At 40.1% G+C, this 19,675-nt stretch overlaps 1 protein-coding gene across 8 annotated transcripts in view; it reads right to left on the reverse strand.

Annotated features, from left to right (window-relative positions):
* Positions 1-1,743: 1,743 nt before the first annotated feature.
* The window catches only part of LOC306842841 (reelin-like), a 140,707-nt gene continuing 122,775 nt past the window's right edge, over positions 1,744-19,675 (reverse strand). For 2 of the 8 annotated variants that reach the window (XM_079373967.1, XM_079373966.1), the window contains exons 55-64: positions 17,981-18,087; positions 17,638-17,880; positions 17,335-17,510; positions 16,080-16,153; positions 15,552-15,713; positions 13,319-13,476; positions 13,019-13,238; positions 12,725-12,922; positions 5,921-6,019; positions 1,763-3,406 (exon numbers count right to left, since the gene is read on the reverse strand). In XM_079373967.1, the coding sequence (XP_079230093.1) occupies positions 3,082-3,406; positions 5,921-6,019; positions 12,725-12,922; positions 13,019-13,238; positions 13,319-13,476; positions 15,552-15,713; positions 16,080-16,153; positions 17,335-17,510; positions 17,638-17,880; positions 17,981-18,087 (1,762 nt within the window). In that variant the 3' untranslated portion in view covers positions 1,763-3,081. Of the gene's footprint in view, positions 3,503-5,920; positions 6,020-12,724; positions 12,923-13,018; positions 13,239-13,318; positions 13,477-15,551; positions 15,714-16,079; positions 16,154-17,334; positions 17,511-17,637; positions 17,881-17,980; positions 18,088-19,675 lie in introns of those variants that run through there. The other 6 variants (XM_079373970.1, XR_013781786.1, XM_079373969.1 and 3 more) reach the window with 6 other exon arrangements.

The following is a 19,675-nucleotide window of genomic DNA, read 5'->3' on the forward strand; positions in this document are numbered from 1 at the left end:
TTAGCGCTAGAACATACAGGATTTTGTATTTATAACTGGCTCACCAACATCGCACTTCCACAGAACCTCGTAATGTGACAGTGCAGGAACAAGGTTGGGCACCACTGGTTTAAACAGTCTTCTTTATACTCAGTTACCCTACTTAAAAACCCAGCAGACAGCAGCCCATTCAGAACAGCAGTTTTGTGTGGAGACTGTTAACATCGGCCACCTTCGAGCAAGATTCAGTTCCTGTAAAGGGTCAGTTAACACAAGGCCTTGCATGTGGTCTGAGGGATAGGATTCGGCCCGCTCACTGCCATGGCCCGGGTTCAATTCCCAGTCAGGCAATGTGATTTTGTCATTCAATGGTGAGTGTAATGCAAAACTGGTTCTAGGGTGCGCTTTCCAAAAGCATCATTATCCGACTACGGTCACAAGTTCTGCTGAACTCTGTTGCTAACAATGGAACTTACGACCATAGTTGGCTTTTTGAAACGCACCCCTGCAGGGGTTTCCTGTACCAGGGGCCTCATTTCTAAAATGTTGCGGAGAAACCATCCTAAATTTGATCTTACGATCATTTCTCAGATATGCGTACGTTTAATTCATAGAATGAACATACGAATAGAAATCGCGCGTACGCGTCTCTTTCAGATGTGAAATCTATGAATCGCAAATGATCTTGAACTTGCACGCAATTGAATGTTTTCAGCAGCTCAATTAATGTCATTAACACATAAACGATCACCAATCATAATAGTTTAGAACAGCGAGCTGCAAGAACAGCTTTCACTTTAAAAAACCTGCAATACTCAAATGAAAAGGGTGTAGTCTGCTCAGACCCTGACGTGACGCTAAGCACTTTTCCACGTCAAAGACCGTTTTTATAAATATGAGCGCCGGCGTGGATTTAAGTGTACGCATACTCTACGATCAAATCTGAACGTACGCACACTTTATAAATGAGGCTCCAGGACATTGTGGGTCTTCTGTGCTCGGCTGAACCCGTTTGTGAGGTCAAATGCTGCATAATTTCTACCCGTTGCAGCAAATAATATGTTAAAAATAAAAACGGCTTTTGCACAAACAACTAGACTAAGGTCACATTTACATTACATGGTTCAAATGACTCGATTCCAATTTTTTCCCTCCCAGGTGGTACAGATCGGATACAACCCACAAACGTGTAAACATGAAAAATCATGTGGATTCTGATATTCTCTGATCAGTTTCAGGTCTTATTCATATATGTGAGCCTGGAGCACAAAAGCAGTCATCAGTAGCACAGGTATATTTGTAGCAATAGCCAACAATACATTGTATGGATCAAAATTATACATTTCTCTTTTAGCCAAAAATCCTTAGGATATTAAGATCATGTTCCATGAAGATATTTAGTCAATTTCCTACCATAAATATATCAAAACTTAATTTTTGATTAGTAATATGCATTGCTAAGAACTTAATTTGAACAACTTTAAAGGAGATTTTCTCAATATTTAGGATTTTTTTGTACCCTCAGATTCCAGATTTTAAAATTATTGTATCTCAGCCAAATATTGTCCTATCCTAACAAACCATACATCAATGGAAAGATTATTTATTCATCTTATTCAGCTGTATAAATCTAAATTTAAAAGAAATTGACTCTTATGACTGGTTTTGTGGTCCAGGGTCACATATGGGGATATAAATCTGATATGATTTGGATATGAGCATTTGTGTGCATGTCCTAACACCTTAATAAATCACCACACTTCTGCTGGAGGTTTTGACAGTTCTTTATTTCCCCTTTATAAGGCGGATGGATCCCTGCATATATATATTTATATACAATATATATATACAAGAACTTGCTATATTGGAGAGCTACACCAAGAAGGGGATAAGGTAACATCATAAACAACACTGACAGGTCATCAAAGAAAGAGGGGAATGAAAGATGTCTAACAGCACAACCGGATGACTCTGAATGAGAAAGGAAGGGTGTCGATCGATCGCAACCAAGAACCTGACCTAATAACTTAAACCTAACAAAACAAACTCAAACCAAAAACAAACAGAAAAAAACAACAACACAGATTTCACCCACAGTGTATTTTAAATAGGTTTAGTGGAGAACCATTTACCATAAATATTCTTAAGGAACCAAGATATATAAAAAAAAGTGATTTAACAACAACAACAAAACATCGTTAGTCTCTCTTTTTAAATGTATTCTTTCTTTTCATTCTCTGCTTGACTCATTTTTCCCTCTCCAAGGCTGACTCCTCCACATGCCTTGTTTCACAAAGGAAAAATGATCCAAGCCCTAAAGATACAAGTTAGTATAATACTAACAAACGATTGAACAGCACAATCAACGCATCACAAAACGAACCCACAGACACACAACAGCAAAACACATTGTCATTATCTTCATCCAAGAAATGATTCTTCGGTTCTCCTCTTCAGAACTTTATCAGCACGAGTAATGATCATCATAACCATCAGAATAACTTCACAGTGTGGTAGAAAGTGAGGTGAGAGCAGGAGAGCTTTGTAGTCGTTCACATCAGGAGAATTCAAACAAGGTTATAATAAACAGAATTAGGAAACCCAATAGTTCATAGATAAGTATACAAAAATCGTCACATTTAGGTACTTGTCTTTCCCATCACACTGCTCTGGGAAGGCATTGATTGGCTAGAAATGGGACTAGATGGTCCAAGGTATCGTTCAGATGAGAGAGTATGGCCAGATGCTGACAGAAGTGACCTGACATGGTGTTTTCTCATCAGGGAAAGCAGATTGTAGCCAGCAGAGTAATGTGTGAGCAGCAGCTTTTTCTCTTGAAGCGGTTAGGTTCGTTGCTGCAATGCCCGTCTCTTCCTGTTGTAGTAGTGATGTAGGCCGGTCTGTCTGGAGTAGTTCATCATGTAGTTTTGTTTACGGGTGCTGTGAAGAGGAAAGCAGACAGAGGTTTAACAATGCCAGGAAAGAGTTCTCGTGCGCAATCGCTATTCTAATTCAGAACTAGGCTTCTTTAAGAATTCACATAGCACTGAATCCACAAACTACAGAATCAAACAGATCGTTCACTCGTAACCTCAAACACTGTTATCGTTTCACTTCATGGTCTTTTGGAGCTAGTGCATTGTAATTGTTTGGTAAGTGACAAAGACAACAATTTGGTTTTGAGTGAAGACATTTAGAGTAGTGCTTGAGGCTGGAGCTTGAGGACAGACTGACAGATGGAAAAAGATCAAGAGACGAAATATAATAACAGCGAGAGGTTGTGAGGAGGATAGACAGACAGACAGACAGAGTCAACAAATGTGGAAAAAAATTCTGAGAGTCGCTATTGCTTAGCCTGTCATTGCCTCTTCTCTCCATCAGGTTGGGACCAATGAGCCAGGAACGCAGCCAGGACAGGAATGGGCGTCTGCAAAGCATGAAGGGACAGGAGGGTGGGAGATGGTGCTGTGATGAGGGTGAAGGACCGGTGAAAGGGATCTGTGCTTATCTGTGAGTCTCTGGACTAGTGGAGATACAGCCACGACGTTAGCAATGGCTTATGAACAAATACAATCACAATTAATGGCCCTGGGACGGGGGAACCGGCTCTTTACCAAGCATACACACACATGTAATGTTTGACTGCATTTTAATCATATTAGGGTTTTGGAAACATCATAATACAGGTTAAAAATGTTAAATCAACTTTGTTATTGTTAAATATTTTGGAAACCCAGTTCATTTTGTTAAGCAGCACTTTTTAGGTTACCAGACGAAACATTTTTTAAACTGCAGGTTGCAAATGCAAGCCATTTTATTTATTGATTAAGACTGAGTTTCATAATGACATGGCACATTAACTTTTCCATTAATTCCACTCCTTCGGGAAGCTTCAAGTTGTATAATGACAAAGATGAGATTAAAGGGATGGTTCACCCAAAAAATGAAAATGTTATCATTTACTCACCCTCATGTCATCCCAAACCTGTATGAGCTTCTTATGTTGAACACAAAATAAAATATTTTGAAGAATTCTGGTAATCAAACAGTTGATGGTTCCCACTAACTTTCATAGTATTTATTTTTCTACTATGGAAACTAATGTGGGCTAACAACTGTTTGGTTCATCACAATTGTTCAAAATATCTTCTTTTGTGTCCAACATAAGAAATAAATTTATACAAGCTTGGGACCACATGAGGGTGAGTAAATTATGACAAAATTTTCATCTTTGGGTGAACTATTCCTTTAACACACATGACGCATGAATTGTGGTAACTGATGGTGTGAAGTGTGATCACTGTGTAAATTAAGATTCAGAAAATAATGACTTCTTTCTCTCCTTTCATCTGTTCACCCTGTTTAGAGTATCTACATCATTATCATTTCTGCCCTTGGATGTTCGAGTCATGTCAAGAAGGGTTCACTCTTATACACTCAGTAGCCATTTTTTAGGGACACCTGTACATCTGCATGCTAATGCAAGTGTCTAATCAGCCAATCATGACTCCGGACTATTCTGGGGCAAAGAGGGTCCGACCCAGAATTAGGAAGGTGCACCTGACAAAGTGACCAGTGAGTGTACGTTAAGTCTCTCATTTCACTGCTACACTATTTTGCTTTATGTTGGCTTAAGTACATCCTTTGGCATACAGTGTTGTGCTTGGTTTGTTTCTCACACTCCAGCTGTATATAGGATAGGTTATTACTGTCACATTCTCCAGTGACCTGGATGACTGATTTGACCTGTCTCTGACCATAATATTTTCAAGTATCTGATTAATTACTGTATAAAACCAAAAATGAAAGGTTAGCTCTGTATTGGGAGACATTAGTCTCCAGTTGTGTAGAGGAAAGAGTCTTTAGATTAGATGGATAGGATACAGGGGATAACAACAATGGAAAAAAACAGACAGGCTGACATGCACACAGTACTGGGCAAAAACAAATATGGCACACTAAAGCAAAAGGTATCATCTTAAAATAAAAAATGTTGACTTTTTCACAGAACTGTATATTGACACGCTGTTATAACTTTAGTTTCAGTGCTTCTTGAAATATTGTCCTACTGATTTAACAGCAGTTGCATAATCTTCAAGATAACAATGTATTGCTAACAGCTAATGAACGTGCTGTGCTGCATTTGCAATTTTAATTGATTTACCTAAATTATAATGAACTTCAGTTAACTTTTTCATGTGCTGTTTCCTTTATTTTCCCACCTGTATGGGGTGATGAGGTCTACAGTGATGTACAAGAAAGGTTCAATGAGTGAAGACCAAAGGCAGTGAACACTGGTGCATTCTGGGAACAGCAAAGCACTTACCTGACACTACAGCCATGCCATAGGGAGCAGAATACAGAAGAGAGGAAAGGTTATAAGATGCAGGACAGGGCTGTTGCTGGCTTGCACAAAGGTCTGGGGGTGGAAGAACCCTGACCTGCGCCAGCAGTAGCAGAACAACAGAGGGAATGCAGTGCCAACAGAGTTGAAAGTTAGGAGTGAAAACAGCGGGGTTCCAAAGAGGAACATACATTTAAGTGGAGGTCAGGAAAGGGAAAGGTTATTGCAGAACAGCGGAGGATGGTGGAGGCAGACGGGCGAGTGCAGGGAACATGTGGGGGGCAGTGATGAGAGAAAGTGAGAGAGAGAGAGAGAGAGACCAGACCTTGAGTGAGAGAGACGGGGACTGAGGTGTGTGTGTGTGTGTGTAGGATGAGAATGGGGAGTGTTTAATGTCTATCAGCAATGCAGCACTATGTAGAAACTATGTTATTAATAATGAGTGTACTTCATTATAAGCCTAATAGGAGAAATTTCTGGCAAATCAAAGCACTTTTCTCACAGGTGTCAGCTTGCTGGAGGATTTTACTGATGTCTGAGTGAATGAGAAATTATTATCATAAGGCTGGTTTGATGTCTGCAGGCTGGAGTACTCACAGAATGACTTCCACATGGTCCAGCGCCCACTGATCATGCCCTGCGCCCTCGTGCCGCGGCTGCCACCATCGCAACTGCACCCCTCTGACACGAGCCTCACTGCAGCAGAGAAACCAACACACCAGTCAATACTTTTTCATAGTGATGCTGTTGCAATCACCACGAGCTCCGCTAGTTGCACCATGAGCAACTGTCTCATATTAAAAGAACTATAAAGATTGCACACACACACACACACACACACACACACAGCTGTTTATTTTTAGCCTGTAACATTTCCTTGTACCCATATTTCCTTGCCTTGCCTTTGTATTTTTGATCTTGGACTGTTTACCTGGTTTTTGAGTTTTTTTCCGCCGGCCCTGACCTTTGCCTGTTTGTGGATTACTCTTTTGCCTCTGCCTTGCATTATATGACCTTTGCCTGTTTTTTGGATTACTCTTTTGTCTTTGCCTTGGTTGATATTGTTTGCTGGAGTTCGACCCTGCCTGTCTGACTACGTTTTAAATAAAGCCTGCATTTGGACCCACACCTCAGTTGTCACGAGTCCCTCACGTTAGAGATGCAGTCCAGATGTAATTCAGTAGAACATTTTGGTACAATTTTAAATCTTAAGGTAAAACACCATGGTCCTTGAAAATAGGTGTGAGAATGACTCTTAGCATGTAAGTGTAATGACATTTGTTAACAGCAATTAGATGTTCCAAATGCATGCACAAAATATTGTTAAAAAAATTCTCACAAAGCTCAAAGTCTTGTGGAAACACAAATATTTGGGACATGTTTGACATATTTGCAGAGAAAGAGGACCAGTGAAGCATGAGTTTTTCAGGCATCCCAATAAGGACGTCTTATTCATAGATTGCTGCTGAACCCACAGAAGGAACACGAGTGAGACTAGTTTTTCCCCAGAGGGACACAGGTGTGGGTTAAAGACCAAAACTAGCAGATAAACCAAACCTCACAGACCCAGAACTAGTCCAGGAGAAAACTTGACTGGAAGCTTTCACTTCATGTGATGAAGCTCTGGCTTATGCTCTAACCAGATTGAGAGTCAAAACAGTATATTCTGACGTGTTCCAGCAGGTCATAGGTGACAGGAACAAAATTCATCAGTGGAGTGAATCTTTCAAATTTTCAAAGTCCTTTCTCCCTCGGACACCTACAGGCCAATCTGCATGTTCAATTATTCTACCAAATTGTTCAACTTGCTGCAAGTAAAACAGCTATGTACCTCAGTTTACCACCTACAAACAGACAAACCTGTTGAGATGTTAAGTCAAAACTGCGAGAGAATGCAAAAGGAGGCTCGTGGCTGAGGATAGACCTGCAGGCTTGGTATCACAGTAAGGTTTGGTGTCAGTGAGGGGGTAATTGAACCTAACTGTGAGAGTAATAAAAAAAAGGTTGGGAAAAACTACGAAAGAATAAATCATTAACATTCCTGGAGTCATCATTAGCCAGTGACCCTTCTGAGGCAAACAGGTACAGTGCATGTTATGTATGAGTGTAACTGAAACACCAACAAGCCCATGCATCAGCTCCATCAAAGCCACAGATTCTGCATTTCCAGAAACAAAATGACATCTCCAAGTTCAACACTTACCCCATGCCCAGAGTGGATGAACTGATGGACTGCCTAGGTAAGGTCCATTTCATATAAACATAATAGACAGCAGGCAGAGAGGATGACAACCTTCTAAATTCCCTTTCCACACATTTTCATTTTAATGGGATTTAATGTGATAGTCGGAGCACTGCCCACAAGGCTACTGGCTCCAACAAACTGATATACAATTTGCCTTTAAGAATCCACTATCTTTTGGGAAGAGCAAGGGAAGTTAACACAAGCACATTGTGACTCCAATAACATGAACTACTTTGTTCTCCTTGCTTCTTATCGTTAAAGTCAGATACATTCTACAGAACTCCCAGGAAAAACAAGTACCTAACTTACCTGACCATGCAGCTGAGATAGGAGAGAAGGCCTGAGTGCACTTCATTTTACTTGTTCTAGTGTCAAATGAGTGTGCAAGACCTTCTAAGAAAACTCTATTACTTGCTTCATACACACTGTCCACAAGCTGGAGTGACGTGTATAGTCAAGTATAGTGATATGACAGATCTTCTCTTGCATACTTCTACACACAACAGAAACAAAATGGAGCACATTCTCTTCATATCCATTCAGAGAACAGTATATGCATAAAGAGCACTGTTTGTGACACAACAATGTTTATAAATTCTATGAAGTACCTTATGGTATTAAGGTACATGAATGCATAAGTGATTCATAATAATGTTTGAACTCTATGCGTTCAGCACATTGCCTAGAATACTTTGCTCTGTTTGACAGAAACATTGCTAAAACCAGATGAATACATTACTTTAAATGAGTCTACCCCCCAAGATTATTGCTATAAAAATGAGCCACGTCCAAACGGTAAAGGGGGAGGTGTTGCTACAATTTATAGCAATATTCTCAGTATTTCTCAGAGGGCAGGCTTTAAGTATAACTCGTTTGAAGTTATCATGCTGCTTATAACATTATCTAGAGAAACACATGTTAGTGATAAATCCCAATGTTTGTACTGGCTACTGTATACAGGCCACCAGGGCACCATACAGACTTTATTAAAGAATTTGCTGATTTTCTATCTGAGTTAGTACTGGCTGCAGATAAAGTCTTATTTGTTGGCGATTTTAATATCCATGTCGATAATGAAAAAGATGCGTTAGGATCAGTATTCATGGACATTCTGAACTCTATTCGGGTTAGACAACATGTTTCAGGACCTACTCATTGTCGAAATCATACTCTAGATTTAATACTGTCACATGGAATTGATGTTAGTGGTGTTGAAATTCTGCAGCAAAGCGATGATATCTCAGATCATTATCTAGTCTTGTGTAAACTCCATATAGCTAAAACTGTAAATTCTACTCTTTATTACAAGTATGGTAGAATCATCACCTCTACCACAAAAGACTGCTTTGCAAGTAATCTTCCTGATTTATCTCAATTCCTCAGCATATCCAACAGCGCAGAAAAACTTGATGATGTAACAGAAACTATGGACTCTCTCTTTTCTAGCACTTTAGATACAGTTGCTCCATTACGCTTAAGGAAGATCAAAGAAAACAGTCTGACTCCGTGGTATAATGAGCACACTCGCACCCTAAAGAGAGCAGCCCGGAAAATGGAGCGCAACTGTAGGAAAACAAACGTAGAGGTGTTTCGTATAGCTTGGCAGGAAAGTACCCTATCCTACAGAAAAGCATTAAAAACTGCTAGATCTGATTAGTTGTTGTCTCTTCTAGAAGAAAACAAACATAACCCCCGGTATTTATTCAATATAGTCACTAAATTAACGAAGAATAAAGCATCAGCAGGTGTTGGCATTCCCCAAGAGCACAGCAGTAATGACCTTATTAACTACTTTACTTCCAAGATCGATAGTCAGAGATAAAATTGTAATCATGCAGCCGTCAGCTACAGTATCGCATCAGATAGTGCACTATAGATCCCCTGAGGAACAATTCCACTCATTCTCTACTATAGGAGAGGAAGAATTGTATAAAATTGTTAAATCATCTAAACCAACAACATGTATGTTAGACCCTATTCCATCTAAACTACTAAAATAGCTGCTTCCAGAGGTCATAGATCCTCTTTTGGCTATTATTAATTCCGCATTGTCATTAGGATATGTCCCCAAAACCTTCAAATTGGCTGTAATTAAGCCTCTCATTAAAAAACCACAATTTGACCCCAAAGATCTAGTTAATTACAGACCGATCTCAAATCTCCCTTTTCTGTCAAAGATACTAGAAAAGGTAGTATCCTCACAATTATATTCCTTCTTAGAGAAAAATGGTATCTGTGAGGAATTCCAGTCAGGATTTTGACCGTATCATAGTACTGAGACTGCCCTCATTAGAGTTACAAATGACCCGCTTCTGATCGTGGTTGTATCTCTTTATTAGTGCTACTAGATCTTAGCGCTGCGTTCGACACTATCGACCACAACATTCTTTTAAATAGACTAGAACACTTTGTTGGCATTAGTGGAAGTGCCTTAGCATGGTTTCGTATCTGACCGCCATCAATTCGTAGCAGTGAATGAAGAGGTATCATATTGATCACAAGTGCAGTACGGAGTACCTCAAGGCTCAGTACTAGGGCCGTTACTTTTCACGCTTTACATGTTACCCTTGGGAGATATTATCAGGAGACATGGTGTTAGCTTTCACTGTCATGCTGATGATACTCAGCTCTATATTTCTTCGCGGCCCGGTGAAACACACCAAATTGAGAAATAACGGAATGCATAGTCGATATAAAAAATGAGTAACTTCTTACTGCTAAATTCTAAAAAAACAGGTGTTAATTATCGGACCTAAAAACCCCACATGTAATAACCTAGAACACTATCTAACACTTGACGGCTGCTCTGTCAATTCTTCTTCATCAGTTAGGAACCTAGGTGTGCTGTTTGATAGCAATCTTTCATTTGAAAGCCATGTTTCTAGCATCTGTAAAACTGTGTTTTTCCATCTCAAAAACATATCTAAATTGCGACCTATGCTCTCAACGTCAAATGCAGAAATGCTAATTCATGCGTTTATGACCTCAAGGTTAAGCTATTGTAATGCTTTATTGGGTGGTTGTTCTGCACGCTTGATCAACAAACTACAGTTGGTCCAATATGCAGCAGCTACAGTCCTTACTAGAACCAGGAAGTATGACCATATTAGCCCGGTTCTGTCAACACTGCATTGGCTCCCTATCAAACATCGTATAGATTTTAAAATCTTGTTAATTACTTATAAAGCCCTGAATGGTTTAGCTCCTCAGTACCTGAGCGAGCCCTTATCACATTATAGTCCTCCACGTCCGCTGCGTTCTCAAAACTCTGGCCATTTGATAATACCTAGAATATCAAAATCGACTGCGGGTGGCAGATCCTTTTCCTATTTAGCACCCAAACTCTGGAACAATCTACCTAACGCTGTTCAGGAGGCAGACACACTCTGTCAGTTTAAATCTAGATTAAAGACACATTTCTTTAACCTGGTTTACACATAACACACTAATACACTTCTATTATTCAAATCCATTAAAGGATTGTTATGCTGCATTAATTAGATCAACCGGAACCGGGAACACTCCCCATAACACACATGATGTACTCGTTACATCGTAAGAAGAATGGCATCTATGCTAATATTTGTCTGTTTCTTTCTTATTCTGTTTCTCAGTCCGTGTCCGGATCAGACGGTGGATCGTCGCCGGGAGATGATGTCTTCCTGATCGTCGGCGGAGGCCGGGACACCTGGATGAGCCCCGGGGACATATCCCCAGTGAAGACCTCGACTTAAAATACAATAAAAATAAAAGAAAATAACTAAAAATATAATAAAATACCTAACTACATAATACTATTATTTTTAGAAATTGCAACAATATAAAATAGAAATAAATACATTTATACATTTAAAATTTTAATTAAAACAATAAGTAAACAATAAATAAACGATTATCTCCTGGCCAGAGGAGAACTGGCCCCCCAACTGAGTCTGGTTTCTCCCAAGGTTTTTTTCTCCATTCTGTCACAGAAGGAGTTTTGGTTCCTTGCCGCTGTCGCCTCTGGCTTGCTCAGTTGGGGACACTTAATCTCTAGTGATTATCGTCAATTTGATTTTGCAGATAATATTTAAACTAAACTGAGCTAGACAATGACATATCTGAATTCAATAATGAAATGCCTTAACAGAAAATTGAGTGTTTAATCTTATTTTTATACATTACTGACACTCTATCCTCCAATTTGATACTGTTAAGTGCTTTGACATAATCTGTATTGTTAAAAGCGCTATATAAATAAAGGTGACTTGACTTGACTTTGGAAGTCTTTTGGAAAGTGATTAATGCACAGGCAAATTAATCAAGACACTGTTTTAACTTTGGCACCTTTCTGATCCAGTGATATTATTTGCATTTGAAGTTCAAAGTGCAATCCCCTCCTTTTGAGGAAAGTGTAAAAAGTGTTCAGAAAAAGAGTTCTCTTAGACCAGAAGTAAATTACTGTAAGTTTGGGAGGTGTTCTGAGTTCAATGAGTTTGGAGATACAAGTTCCGAGACAGTAACATCATCTTGCCCCGCAACATTCCCTTCAGGGCTCCTCCATCTGTGTATTTTAGATTTTCAGGACTTCAGAACCTTCACCTCAAAAGGTACCTTCATCTGCATGATCCAGACTACAAGGATCTTCTCGGTGCTCCAGGAGTTTTGTGTTCCCCAGCACTTCATATTCAAGGCTGTTGAAATTAAATCCAACTTCTTCCCCCCACTGCTACATGGACCAGCACAACCATCGCTGACCACCAGACTTAGCATTTGGATATGTGGAACGTAATTGGATATTCTAATTTGCAATAGATATTGAATAGCTGATAACAAATAAATCACATCCTGTTATTCTTCCTCCTGCAGTCTAAATCAGACAGCAGTCACTTGTTGGCCTCATTCTTCCAGTACATTGATGTTTCTCAAACTGAATTTCAAACAAGAACAATGAACACAAGCCATTCACATATTTGACAGATGCTTTTATCCAAAGCAACTTACATTGCATTAGACGTATGCATTTCACCAGTTCATGCACCCCATGGGAACTGAACCCATGATCTTGACGATGTTAGCACCATACTCTACTGTTAGAGCTACAGGAACAACACGCAAGTAATTCAGCTTTATTTGTAACATAATGGAATTCATGTAATGCATGTTTGCAGACTCACAGTGGGATGTTGTAGGACACTCTCTGGGCTTTGATGAAATCTTTTGGCTGGTGTTGAGCAATGACGTGCCAACTAACTCCGTTATTGACACTGTACTGGAGAAGTACTGCCCGGTCGACTGTATCCGCCTGATCCAGTGCAGCGTTACAGCTGTCCGTTTGCGATACGCTGCCTATCTGCAGCACGAACATGATCTTACTGGAGGAGAGAGATGTGGAAAGGATGTCGGATTGCATTAATGACTGAAATGAGCAAGAAAACCAAAGGATATCTTGAACAGTTTTCTTGCAGTACCTAGCACGGGTCAGATCCAGAGGTCTAGTGATGGCTTGTCTGATCTTGCAGCCGTTGAAGTACAGTGAGTCCCCGTGAGCATGAGGAGAGAGCTGACCGCATCCGCTGCCCACGCCACCACCCTGAATCAAGCTCCAGCTCTCCTGAGACACCGAACCAGACTCAAAGTTATCCTTTATCGAGCTGGGCAGCTCACTGCTGGACAAAGAGCAGTCATCACCTGAGAAAGACAAAAGCTGTTCCTGTTTGTTCTGTTGTAAACTTCACGGAATCACACAGTTATAGAAAACTGGCGCCCACCGTGATGGCCTTCATTACAGATGCAGACGGGTCCGCTGGTACAGTAGCCGTGACCGCTGCACAGTCCAGGACACGCTTCCCCAATGTACACGTGATCCACGGCCCAGCTGTAGCGCTCGCCAGGGGCTTCGTACTGGATCCAGCGAAACTGTGTTGCGCTGAACACATGTAGGAGAGTCCGATATTTATAGATGCGCATTAATGCCTGAATACCTGAGACCATCTTATGCATAAGTCCTTTTAACAACTAACTACCGCTACACATCCTAATGATAATGCAATAGGGATGTAATGCTATTATCAATATCGTGGTATTGCAATAGCTGTCTCAATATTATCCTGGTCACATGATGATATGAAACGATAGGTCTTCCAGGCAAAAAGTGTAGTTTTTAAAATATATTTAAACTTGAATACAGTGAACTCGTTTATTGCATGTCCTGCTGTGAGTTTAGCACGTGTTAGGGAACGCAACAATCTTTATTTTCACATTCACGTAATTCCCAACATTTTAATGGGCAGATGATTACAGCACTTCACTAGATTTGTAGTGAGATATGATTTTGTAAGCCTGTTTTCACTGAAGCTGAAGTTTTCCTTAAAAAAAAAAGCTCTACTGCCATTTCCGTCAAAATAAAGGCTTAAAGTGCAGTATGAATTGCTGACAGCTAGTGGTTTAAATGGGTAATGTTAGGGTTAGAAGTATTGTAGAAGTATTGTAATTTCCCTACTGTAGTGTAAAACAAAAATAATATACCTATGAAACAGGGGCAGTCGTGGCCTAATGGATAGAGTTGGACTTGTAATCTAAAGGTTGTGGGTTCGAGTCTTGGGTCCGGCAGGGATTGTAGGTGGGGGAGTGAATAACCAACACTCTCTCCACCCTCAATACCACGACTGAGGTGAGACCCTTGAGCAAGGCACCAAACCCCCAACTGCTCCCTGGGCGTCTCAGTATTGGCTGCCCACTGCTCCGGGTGTATGTTCACTACTTATTTACTACTTGTACACTTGGATGGGTTAAATGCAGAGCACAAATTCCGAGTATGGGTCACCATACTTGGCCACACACCACTTCCCTTTCATTTACTTTACAGTGCAATTGTTATACAATATATAGGAATTACCATCATAGGAATATAAAATTGTTACTATTAATATATTCTAATTTGTTTGGCTTCCTAAAACACCAATGTGAATGTAATTTAGACTGAGACAATATACCAACACTAAAAGGAGGGTTGAGCCCCCCTTAAAGTCAATTCACTGACTTTCTCTGACTTAAATGGATAGTTTACCCAAAAATGAAAATTAGCCAAAGATTTACTCACCCTCAAGTCAAGTCAAGTCACCTTTATTTATATAGCGCTTTTTACAATGCAAATTGTGTCAAAGCACTGCACAATATCACAAAAGGAAAATAATGTGTCAATAAGTTTAAATAGTGTCTTTGCAATAAAGACTTTGCAAAAAAATATTTTGCTCAGGGCATCCTAGGGGTGTCTAACATTCCTCTTTCAGATGAACACATTCAGAGTTATTTTCCACATTGTCCTCTCTGTTCCAATCTGTATAACTGCAGTGAATGTTGCACCTGTTTCTGAATCCAAAAAAAAGTATCCGTCCATCACAAAGCTATTCCACACGGCTCCGGGGTGTTAATAAAGGCCTTCTGAAGCAAAATGATGCGTTAGTTTAAGAAAAATGTTGATTCTTCAAACTTTATAAACTGAAATGTGAAGCTTCCGTTCTCTCAATCAGGCGTGTTCATGACAAGGTGGTCGATTCAGAAATGGGGGCACCATTCACTGCAATTATACAGACTGGAACAGACAGGACGATGTTGAATATAACTCCGAATATGTTTGTCTGAAAGAGGAATGTGAGACACGCCTAGGATGCCCTGAGGGTGAGTAAATCTTTGCATAATTTTAATTTTTGTGTGAACTATCCCTTTAAGTTTTCTTAGTTAAGAACATGGGTTGGAGCTCTTAATTTTGAACTCTGCATTAGGTGCATTAGATGGCAGAATTTAACTTTAAAATGTACAAATTTTATTTTTTTCCCAAGTCTTCATTTGTCTATTTTTTTAAATATCGCAATAAATATTGTATGGTGGACTTCATATCGTGACATTATCGTATCTTAAGATTTTTTATATTGTTACATTCCTGTAATGCAATCTCTCAAAAAGACCATTTAAGGGATAATTTAGGGATCCTATAAGCCATACCCAGATGACACATGGTCAGGCAGCTGAATGGTGACTCTGGTCCACACTGAACTGTTGACAGGACTGTAGATAGTGGACTCGTGGAACTGGAAAGGTGAGCAGCCCACGTTGTTGACAGAAGAAGGGAGACAAGCGGACTGGACTAGCTGCCACACGTCTGACCTGTGGAGAAAAGGAACTTCATTACTAGACAACATATTACCACTTTCTTTCTTTTTCTACTCCCCTTCCTCTTTCTCACCAGATAACTGTCATTAACACTGGGCTTTGACAACAGATCAGGGTGTCCAATCCTCGAGGGCCACTGTCCTGCAGAGCTCAACTCTAATCCCAATCAAACACACCTGAACCAAATTCTCCAGGAGTCTTCCAGGTAGTTGTGCTGGGACAAGTTGAAGCTAAACTCTGCAGGACCAGGATTGGATACCCATGCAATAGATAAAAGGAGGAGAAAGTTACATACAGATTATCTTGCAAAAAATAAGGCGTGAAGGAGGGTTCACATGCACATCTGTCGTCTGTACTCACCTGGCATCCTTCCTGTATTGTAAAAGTACTGAATGATGGTCATCACATCGGTCTGCCTCACAGCCAACCACAATCTAAAGTGAACAAAGACCAGAGTCACTGTATATCTGTGTGTTTCTGTGTGAAAACTGAATGATCTCAAACATGGGTGGTTATAGGGTGAGTAGATATCTGGGGCTTAGCCCAGAGACATCCATATGTGTCAGAATACACAGGATAAACTCATAAACGTAAGTATAATTCAACTCTATACACATTTCTTTTGGCACTTGCACATGCATTTACACTGCACATAAAAATTGCATAAATAATGTTATGAGATTAATGTTTTAAATATAAAAAGTGGAATATAGAAATATGAAATGAGAGAAAAAAATATAATGATACTTTAAAATATGAAACTAAAATTGCCAGTACGTGGCAGAAATCCACTGTCTTAAAAAGCGAGTCGCTGAGACATTTATTCAATCGATTCTTTCAAAACAGCTGATTCATTCCGGAATTAAGTAACAATTATTCTTCTCACATGCTATTTAGCATGGATAATATGAACATTGGGACGCAGTGTAAGAAACCATTTTTATGAATGGATCAGTGAATCATTCAATCAATCGATTTGTTAAAAAATGCAAAATTCATTCAGTAAGGAAACACCGCTGTGTTACTTCAGAGACGCACAACATGGTTTTGTTTGCAACCATTTTCGTTAGCAAAATAGAGCAAAAAAGGCAATATTGTCTCTACAACTTAAGACACTTAATACTTGTTGCCTTGACACAAAGAAAAGTTTGCCACTGACCATGCCTCCTGAACAAACCGTTCATATAATTGCTCTAAATCCGTGTGTGTCCATAGAAGACTGCATATAATTTTGATTAAATATCTATATTTCTTGCTTCACAGTGACAGTACTCAGTAACAAATAACCTAATTTGACAAATAGCAAGATGGGTATTATAGCGATAAGTGATAACCTACACTCAGTTACAGATACCTGAAGTAGCTGCTGTAACTTTTTATCAATGGTTGGCCAATTCACATGTCGGTCAGAAGTACGAGCCTTAAGCATTTCTTCACGAGAGTGAATGAGAGAATGGAATCTAGAGAACATCTGCGGTTCTAATAGAAATTATTTTAATGCGTATGAAAATTCAGTGATGATGCGTACAGTGCATGGTAATAAAACATTCGGGGCTTCAGCCCCTTTAGCCCAACCCTAGCGCTGCCCCTGATCTCAAACATATTGTGCTCAAACCTTGAATTGTAAGATGTATCCAGGCTGAACAATGAGTTCTCGGGTCGCCAGGATATTGTGCGACCCGTCTTGGTTCTTGTTGGGCCAATACAAGTGGAACGACGGGTTTCCGCAGAAGCCGGCCGTACGGACAGCATTGGGATAGAAGCTCCAACTCTCTTCGTGAGAGGCACCCTCTGGAGGAAGGAGAACATTAGTGCAGCTCTATAATATGGACAGTTCCTCGTTTTATTTCATGGTTCCAGGATTATATTTCAGGATATCGCAGTGCCACTGATGATAATGGAGTAACACGTGACTCACCGTCATCAAAGGTGTCCAGGAGGGTGCTGGGGTTGATGTCAGAGCCTCCCACGAGGATGTTGTCTAAAGCCCACTGAGCGCGCTCCGCACTCGACCGGACCAGGCCCAACATCAGCGTGAACGGCTGCCACCATCGCAGGCGGGTGGCGTTGGTCAGAGCTGTCTCCGGCAGCATGATGTAATCTCTCCTCACTGATATGTACTTCAGATAGTCCATCTCATGGAGCAACGTCCAAGACACACCTTACAGAGAGAACAACTCAATCAATTTATATGACTTGTGTCTTCATAAAAGGAAAGATGATATTGATTTTGCATTTGTGTTATTATTCAAGAAACATACCTCCATCAATAGAATAATCCAACAACACACCCTCTTTCCGACAAGTTGGACGATGACACAGAGTAATATTCTCCTCGCTGCCGATTTTAGCCCAGTACTCCACAAACCTAAACAGCAGCACAGCCATATGTTATTAATATTAATATGGTTTTGTTTACCCTGTTGAGATGTGCTGAAGTCGCGTTTGGTCTCGTACTGTATCGCATACCTTGTCATTGTTGTGCACTTGCTTAGCCCTTTGTTGTGATAAACAGTAAAGTGTGTTCAGATTAATTCAATTTCCATTTTGTCCATTTCCATTTATAAAAAAGCTTACTCCACCGGGCAGGGATACTGGCAATGGACATAAGTATCGCCTTTGATTCATCCTTTTTTCTACATCTTGCTTCATTTCTGTTTCAGTTTTTATGACCAACTCATTAACAGCTCATTTGAATTACTCACAGTCACTATTACCCACCCTATTAAAATCCATTTTGTAGTTATTTATCGACCCCCAGGACCACAAGGTAACTTCTTGGATGAATTAGATGTGCTACTCTCCTGAGGATGGTACTCCCCTAATTATGCTTGGAGACAGGATATCCATCTAGATAAACCTCAGGCTGCAGACTTCCACACTCTGCTTGCCTCTTTTGATCTCAAGAGAGTGTTAACTATGGTTACTCACAAATCAGGCAACCAACTGGACCTTATTTACACGCGACACTGCACCACTGATCATGTGCTGGTTACTCCACTGCACACCTCGGATCACTTCCTCCTCACTCTTAACCTCAACATGATTCCTGACACAACACATACCCCTCCATGTCATCTTTCGACGTAACCTACGCTCACTCTCACCCTCCCGATCTGCTATGGTTTCACCACCTGCTACTGATACTTTCTACTCCACTCTTACATCTTGTTTAGACACTGTCTGCCCCTTGTCTTCCAGGCCAGCCCATAACACCCCTTCTGCCCCTTGGCCGTCTGATGTTCTCCGCGAACATCTCAAGATTCAAGATTTTTATTTGTCACATTCACAATTATACAGAGTATAAGCAGCAGTGAAATGTAGGTCAGGTCCACTCCAAGGACAGTGCAATTATAAAGTATACAAATATTAAGAAAAAGAAAAGTAAAAAAAATAAAATAATGAAATAAAATAAAAGATAAAAAAATATAAATATAAATGTGCAGGTCAGTATTTTGTTGACTTAGTAATAAAGAGGAATGTGCAAAACGTTGTACAGGGCATTTAAATAGCAGCAATATGAGGTAGAAAAAATTATGAATAGCTTATTGATATGGTGATATTTACATGGAGTCATGTGATGTTATGACACAGTTAGAGTTTAGGAGCCTGATGGCCTGGGGGAAGAAGTTCCTCCTAAGTCTCTCAGTTTTTGCCATCAGGCTACGGAAGCGCTTACCAGATGGAAGCAAAGTGAATAGATGGTTACCAGGGTGATTAGAGTCCTTGATGATTTTAACAGCTCTACTTTTGTAGCGTTTGAGGTAGATGTCCTGCAGAGAGGGGAGAGCAGACCCTGAGATGCACTCAGCTAAGCGCACAACTCTCTGTAGTGCTTTGCAGTCCTGATTGGAGCTGTTTCCATACCACACTGAGATGCACTGAGTCAATACACTTTCTATGGTCCCTGAATAGAATGTTTTCAGGATTGCTGGTGAGACCCTGAATTTCCTCAG

This window comes from Barbus barbus (genome assembly GCF_936440315.1).
Source record: "Barbus barbus genome assembly, chromosome: 23".
Classification (NCBI taxonomy): Eukaryota; Metazoa; Chordata; class Actinopteri; order Cypriniformes; family Cyprinidae; genus Barbus; species Barbus barbus.